The 8,208-nt window shown below is 39.9% G+C and overlaps 1 protein-coding gene across 2 annotated transcripts in view; it reads right to left on the bottom strand.

Annotated features, from left to right (window-relative positions):
• Window positions 1-376: 376 nt before the first annotated feature.
• BARD1 (BRCA1 associated RING domain 1) overlaps window positions 377-8,208 on the bottom strand; it is a 38,126-nt gene continuing 30,294 nt past the window's right edge. For both annotated transcript variants that reach the window (XM_075829640.1, XM_075829641.1), the window contains exons 7-11: window positions 5,841-5,946; window positions 4,400-4,532; window positions 4,040-4,132; window positions 2,261-2,358; window positions 377-1,186 (exon numbers count right to left, since the gene is read on the bottom strand). In XM_075829640.1, the coding sequence (XP_075685755.1) occupies window positions 851-1,186; window positions 2,261-2,358; window positions 4,040-4,132; window positions 4,400-4,532; window positions 5,841-5,946 (766 nt within the window). In that variant the 3' untranslated portion in view covers window positions 377-850. The remainder of the gene's footprint in view (window positions 1,187-2,260; window positions 2,359-4,039; window positions 4,133-4,399; window positions 4,533-5,840; window positions 5,947-8,208) is intronic.

Genomic DNA, 8,208 nt, shown 5'->3' with positions numbered 1-8,208 from the left:
GGAAAACCCACAACAGTAGAACAGCGATTCCGCAGTATAAATTGAGAGGTTGTGGATTTAAAATCCTCACCACTTGTCAATTTGGTAAAGTTTTCACTGCAGATTTTTTTCTGCAGGGTGCGCATGAGATTTGTTCAAATCTCACTCACTTTGCTGCTGCTGTAAATGCTGCAGAATTTCCACACAGAATTACGTTGCGGAAATTCTTAAAAATTTACGTTGTGTGGGAAGCCAGTCTTACCCCTATAGATCAGACCTTGATGGTAAATCCTTGCGATATGCCATCAATGTCTTAGAGACAACCGCTGTAATGATTATAGTTCATATGTTTGTGTAATAACAACTTATTTTATTTGATTGTTAACAATAGAAAGTTGTTGCAACAATAGATAGGCACAGAATGGTAGGGACTTAAGAGGAGAAAAAAAGGAGGAAAAACTTGTAAACCTGTGCATTATAATACTTTCCTGATATGGACAACATACTTCGAGTCTGCATGATCTGGAAAAGAGCCCCTAAAAATGACATCTTCCACCTTTGGGTACAGTCAGCTGTGTAATGATCTGCTCATGTAGAGGCATTTACCCCATTAAGGTTCATAAAACACTGTAAGCTACAACTAAGCCCAGAGGAGATCATGTAGTCCAGTAGCTTTATACCATTCATTTAAAAAGCCGACCCCAGTAAGCAATGGGAATTAGTGTTTAGCATATGGTACTTCCATGTTTCATACAAGTTTATGCTCTAAAATATAATAAAACAGCCAACAGCACTGTTTCTCTATGCTAAAGCATATACAAGGGCAACAAGTCTTGAATCTACGGACATTTTGTCATTGTCTCGGGATATGCTATGTTTGAGGCACTGGCAGTAGGTGAAAGGTGGTGATACATTCAATCAGCCAACTCGAGGGGGCAAACCAGACCTTACCTTGGCGCACTTTGCTTCGTATAAATTTGTTCGTTTTATCATAGATAATATATTGTGTACAAAACCTCTGGTCAGAATCAGCATCCGCATGGTACGCTACAGTGTTAATGGTTTGTGTAACATCACTATCTGGTTTTGGTTGGCGAATAAGGATTTGGCCACCAGCAGATTTAACCAGTTCAACCAGGTCTTCCTTTCGGTGTTCTTTGAAACATCCAAGGAAGTAAAAATGACATCCATCCAGCAGGCTTGGCAGCTAAGTAAAGCCAAATATAAACCAAATTACATATAAAAAGTGATAATAAAAATAAATTAAGGAGACAGTAGTAAAGGTTGCTTCTAAAGTTATCCACAAATATATGGCTGATGGCCATCAACCCCGACATCCTGTTCAGCTGGTTTTGTATTTTAATACATTTTGGACAACCCCTTAGTCAGAACAGAGCAGCTCTCCCTGTATTGTGCTAATAGAGGGCAGTCCGAAGAAGCCCTAATAGGGCACATGGCTAAGAGCTCTCCAACACAGACAATTCCTCTCAAAAGTGTAAATCTGGTTATAAAAAACATTAAATGTGTGTTGCAGATTTTATATTTAGCCTATATATAAATATACTAATACATTAGCCTGTGTATGACTAAATACATAGGCAGTTGTAATGGCATACCCAACTATGCTCTGAAAACAGGAATTATGAAATCGGTTCTCCTGAGGTCCCCTCTTAAAACAGTAATGTGACTATGATCAGTGGCCAAACTCCTCCTCCTGTCATATTATTGTGCAGTTGTGCCCACATGATCTCTGTGCCGTAAGTCACTGAGCGGGAACACATTCAACTATTATGGTGAAGGTAATTACACAGTTAAACTGAAGTTTCACTTCTCAATATGGAAATGTGAGTAAGGGCCTGTTCACATCAGCGTTTGCTTTCCGTTCAGGGGTTCCGTCGGACGTTTCAATCGAGGAACCCCGCAACGGAAAGTCAAACAGAAACCACAGCTTCCGTTTGCATCACCATTGATATCAATGGTGACGGAAGCGTTGCTAATGGCTTCCGTTTGTCACCGATCCGGCAGATTTCCGTTTTTTCAACGGAATCAATAGCGCAGTCGACTGTCGAAAAAACGTAAAACCTGTCGGAACGGTGACAGACGGAAACCATTAGCAACGTTTCCGTAACCATTGATATCAATGGTGATGCAAACGGAAGCTAAGGTTTCCGTTTGGCTTTCCATTGCAGCGTTCCACGATGGAAACCTCCGACGGAACCCCTGAACGGAAAGTGAACGCTGATGTGAACAGGCCCTAAAACAAAAGAAAAAAAATAATTACCAGCTGTTCTCTATTGAGCCGCGCTCTCTGAGGTCCACAGTCTACTTCATGAAGTTCTTCTGGCTCTCGTCTGCTTTTCTCAAGGCAAGCCTTTACCCCTGAGAAACAAAAAAATATGAGGAACTGTACACGAAATGCAGGTATGGCAAGTCACGGATAACACAGTGATGGAGAAGAATTACGCCAATAGGTCAGTCATTTCGCTTTTGTTTATAGAACACTAATCCATAGTAATACCTGGTAGAAGAACGTAATTTTATGTGCGAATGCAGGGGAACTCCATATGTGGCAAAAAATTGTATCCTAAATGTCACAATTGAATGCACATTAAACGTGAACCGGGATATTGTGCACTGAAAACCCACAAGTGATTAAAAAAACAGAATTGTACCCAGCTAATTTGCTGGAGTTAAGGCTTTAAACGTTTTGCATAAATATACGGTTAATGGTTCTCTATTGGGCTCCATTTAGAGGTACAGTCTCCAAAGTCATTAAAACTTAGCAGTATATCCTGAAATAATTGAGATCCCCGCGGTCAGTGCGCTCAATTGAGAAGCAGACTGCACTGTGAACATTTAGCTACTTGTTATTGGATAGACAAGTATTATTCTGCTTTAGCGTAAGTACTTTCTCAGGTGGCATGAATCTGTAATCCTTCCTAGTACATGAATGGTGTAAATATTGATGTACAGACATTGGCAAGATGCCTTGTTCTTAAGGGCGTTTTCTAATTATAGACATTTACCGCATATCCATAGGATGCTTGTGCCCCCCCCCCCCATCTTCCCAGCAGAGTTGGCCGCACATTAAAAGATATGGATACAGCTGAGCGCATCTCTGTTTGGGACATATTTCTGTGCGCATTACAAAGTAAATCGAAGGGACTGGGTTGGCATGGAGATTTTCATTTACAAAAGCTAGCCTATAGCGAGTTGTTATTACGAAGCGTACACACCACATGTTAGCTTTGATACTGAAATTGTAGAACTTGTTTAAATTGTTATATAGCTTTTTGCCATTATTTTTATTTATTTTTTTCCACAGAAAACGCGAACCAAATGGGTTCATGAAACAGTTTGGGGACCCTTAGAAGAATGTAAAGGGGTTGACTCATAAAAAAACACAATTTCTGCCAATATGCTTCCTTAGGGCATATCGATATCATAGAGGAAGATTCCCCAGTAAGGACCCCCTGCTATAAAACAGAAATGGAAGCCACCAAGTAAGAGCAGCTCATGCCCTTTCGGACCCAACCCATCTGTGAATTAATCGGATTAGCCACCAAGTAATACTACATTTTCCTGGAGCTCCCCCCGGCATAGCAGCTGATCTCTGGAGGTTGCATAGGCAGCTGTCTTTAGAAAAAAAAAGGTGGTCTTCATGGAGGTGGACTGCTTCTTTTAGCCTTAATTCTAGAGAGGGTTTTTTATTTTTATTTTGCTTTTAAACCAAAAAATTAAAAAAAGTTTATAACACCTGGGGTCGTGACTATGCTATTTGAAACAAGTAGAAAAAGATTCACAAAATCCTGTCTAGGAATTGTACAGGCAAGACGGCGTGTGGATAAAACTTTTTTTGTTTAATGTCAGGCCATGTTAACTACCAACCCAGAAAACCATTCGATGCTGTCCATTGAAAGTCACTATGATGAGATACGAATGGAACAGATATTGCACCATCGGCAATTGTAGGTCTATTAACACACTGGGCGTAAAACGCTCTGCATTGTGCCACACAATACTTAACACTTCTTGTTGTAGTGTTAGATTTCAAACTTACAAGCACACCGGAGTATCCAGCATCCAGATGATATTCCCATCATGCACTTCATAGTACGTAGCATAGGTTCATCCCCAACTATAACGTGAGTAACTAAAAATCAAGAAACGAGGAACAGTTTTATTGGGCACAATAGAATCACAGCATCAGCTCTCTGAATTTCAGGACTTTGTAAAACAACTTTTTTACTTGACAAACTATTGAAAGATTGTGTGCTGTGCTCACTAAAATAATTTTCTCATCTAAAACAGATAGAGGACATTGTACAATGTTAAGTACAAAGCAATGTAAAGAAATAATTTCACGTAAAACAACAAATAACCTTCAGCTAGTATATAGCACGTGCAGTTTCTGACCTACCCGAGCTGTTGAAGTTAGAACACATTTCTGCCTTTAATAATGACACAAGCTTGTTGAGATCAGTTCTCTGAGGGGTAGACAAACCACTTGCTAACATAACAAGGGTTCCTTCGCTGCGTTGGACTACTTTTTGCTGTGAAGTAGAGAACATGAAAATCCACTATTATAAGCACATTACTTTCAGTATGATATCCACCAATCCAAAAATAATTCACTGTCAAATAAACATGGATGATTTCGTACTAAAAGAATTGGAATTGAATCACCAAAACCAAGAATAGCCCAATCATAATGTAAGATAATGAAAGATGTGTATGGCCTTGGAACTCAGTTTGATATCAGTAGACATGCAAAATAGAGCACGCTTGCAGAATTATAAAAACAACATTGCAGTTTTTTCCTACAGTACTTCTCTGTACTTATTTTGGTTGGTGGCCAACACACGTGTCTCGCAGAGTCTCACCTATGATTGGATCTACATCATAATGTATTCCAATATACATTTTGTTATAAATAAAAGGGAACTGTGGGACCTCACTCAGATTCCGTTATACGCTACCTGGTGTCTGCGTGTCAGTTATCTCCCGGCCAGTGAAATTACTGCTCCTTGACAACTTCTGTCAGTAAAGGTATTATTCTAAGGGTATGTTCACACAATTACGTCTGAAATTACGGCGCTGTTTTCAGGCGAAAACAGCTCCTGAATTTCAGACGTTTTTACAAGTACACGCGTTTTTCGCGGCGTCTTTTACGGACGTAATTGGAGCTGGTTTTCATTGGAGTCAATGAAAAACGGCTCCAATTACGTCCCAAGAAGTGACATGCACTTTTTTGAGGTGGGCGTCTTTTTACGCGCCGTCTTTTGACAGCTGCGCGTGAAAAAAAAAAGCCTGTCTGCACAGAACACCGTAAGACCCAATGAATTCAATGGGCAGATGTTTGCAGACGGTTTGGAGATGGTTTTTCGGGTGTAATTCGAGGCGTAAAACGCCTGAATTACGTCCATAAATAGGGCGTGTGAACATACCCTAACAGTCATTAATATTAAATCTCGGAAAACTTCTTTAAAAGCATTCATTCCTTCAGTTTTTCCCTACACAGCGTCAACTTCAATGGAGCGGTGTTTAAAAGTCCCCTGCCCAGTGCATGTACCGGACTCTCGCTATGCAAAGTAACTGCTTCTGCCCTTATGTTCTGAGCATCAGCTAGGGTCCCAATGGTCAGACCCTTAACACATCACATGAAGTGATTGCATATCCTAGGGGTATGCCTTCACTTAAGATGGGGGAACCCATTTAAAAAGCACACATTTAGTGTAAAGAAGTAACCTTTTAAATAGTACAAATGTGTAATGCGCTAGAGGTACAATAACAAAACTTTATGTAAAGTAACAAAATATTTTGCGGTATTTCTGTGTGAGGAGGCGGATTTCTCTACTTACCGTGGGGCCCGGACTGCGTAGCTGCTTTTCGGTCTGTGTTTGCAGCAAAGCCAACTTTATCTCCTCTGTTTCTGCATAGTCTACAGGCCGCAGACCGAATATATTACTGGTAAAACAAGCACAGATGGGTTTTAAGTAAATACAATATGTGACTGGATTCCTAACTAGGTACATTAGCGAGAATCAAGTTTTATTTCCCGTGTCTTGTTTCTCTGTAGATTGGACTCTCAACAAATACACAAAGACATAAGTCTTGGAATTGCAGGCAAGACAGATGGACCGCAGGCGGACAAGCTGCTGAATCAAACAAGGCAAATAAAACAAAAGCCAACGTCTCTCTCCTCTCACACCAACATCTTCTGTTTGCTGGTGGTACAACATGAGCCAAACAGCCTTAGGAAACCCTCCTCTACACACATTTATGCGAAAGTCTAAAGTTTCCATTTCACAGCAGCACAAGTGTCTTAATATAATGTCTTGTATTTGCGCTCCATGGCCACATCTAGAAAACCCAGTTTTCTAGAACATTTTATTTCCACATCATACTCCATATTAGACTACAACTAAAAAATCGAGTCATAAAAATGACATCTTTCAGGAATCTAAGAGAATTGAATATACAGGGTTTTCTATATACAACCGATGAACGCAATTAAAAGGGACCCACAAATTACCTAAGTATAGATTTGCACAAAAACCGTAGCTTGATCTCAAATGCATATTGTAATAGACTACGATCTACAACTTGTAACCCTTCAGCTGTTCTAAACCTAAAACTCCCAGTATAATATGCTGGCTGCATAAAACGATCTTCCACCAGCTACCGTACACCTGCTTTTAAGCGTTCAGCAAAATATACTGTTCTTAAAATAAAAGTTTAATATAAGCGGTGTATGATTGAAAATATAATTCACACTAAATCTCGCCCTTTTACTAAGTATACCCAAGCCAGCGGCAAACTAAAGGTTAAGCAGCTTTGGTGGAACAGAACTTTTGGATCAGCTCTTTTCTGGGTTGCTCTGATTAATTTTGCACTAATAGAAGCCCCCGGTTCTCTTGCATTAATAATGTGCTGGGAGCTGGCACATTACAAATGCTCCAGATTAACGGATAATTGGTTCAGCCTCAGCACGGCATCCTGGGAGTTCCAGCCCATTAAATACTGTCACGCTGCTCTGTTCTGGCATGCATCAAATGGGCAGGTATTTGGCCCTTCATAAAGCCAGTTTTCTTCTTAGGTACAATGTAGGCTCGGTAAAAACTGTATCTCAATGTAATCACATCAATATAAATATATTAATAAACTGATGGTATATATATAAAAAAAATCTATTTTCAACATGCATAGCTGCAGACCGTGCCAATCTGCGGTGCATGAAGTCAGATCTGAATCCATCCAATCACCATGGGCATTTCACTGGTAATTCGTCTGCGATTCAGAAAGTCACATTGGGGCAAGTCAATTAGTGGGCACTGTAACGTGCATGGATGTAAACCGATCGGCTGTCTATCTGCGTCTATGTGCATTACAGTACGCATACAGTGCTTTGAAGAAGTATTTACCCCTCACACCATTTCTTCTATTTTGCTAATTTGTCACATTAAAGTTAGTTGGATCTGAAACTTTTTAATGAAAGACGTGAGTAAATCCAAAATGTAGCTTTTATATTATCAGCATTCCATTTATTGAGGATAAAGATTTATTTCAAATCTAGATAGCCCATGAGGAAAAGTAATTGCCCACCTAAACCTAATAACTGTTTTTGCCACCTTTGGCAGTAATAACTGCAATCAAACATTTGCGATAAATTTGAGGAGTCGTCATTTACATAGTTGTGGAGGAATTTTGGCCCACTCTTGTTTGCAGAATTGTTTGAATTCGGTTACATTAGAGGATTTTCAAGCATAAAACTGCCCATTTAGCCTCCATGCACACGATTTCTATCACGTGCGGTTTTGTCGCACGTATTCGCATGCAGGAAAACCGTAGCGTAATACAGTACCAGCAAAATAAATGAGATTTCAGGAAATCTCATGTACACGCGATCTTTTTTTTCTGCATGTAACTTGACCTGCGGTGCGTATTTTAAAATCCGCAGAATGTCAATTTATCTTGCGTTTCCGCATGTGAATGGTATCTTTCTAGTTGTAAGGAAAAACACACCAAAAACCGCAGCATGAGATATGCGGTTTTTACTTTTTGATGCGTAAATCTGTATTTACGCATCAAAAAGCAAAAACCGCACGATTAGGTGCGGTTCTTACCTTATAATTTTCTGCAGTTTTGATGCGTATTTTCCGCAGCAAAATACGCAACGTGTGCACTAGCCTTAGGTCTTGCCACAGCATCTCAATGAGATTGACTGTA

This window comes from Rhinoderma darwinii, chromosome 6 (assembly GCF_050947455.1).
Source record: "Rhinoderma darwinii isolate aRhiDar2 chromosome 6, aRhiDar2.hap1, whole genome shotgun sequence".
Lineage (NCBI taxonomy): Eukaryota > Metazoa > Chordata > Amphibia > Anura > Rhinodermatidae > Rhinoderma > Rhinoderma darwinii.
This window is presented reverse-complemented; position numbering and strand designations above follow the sequence as displayed.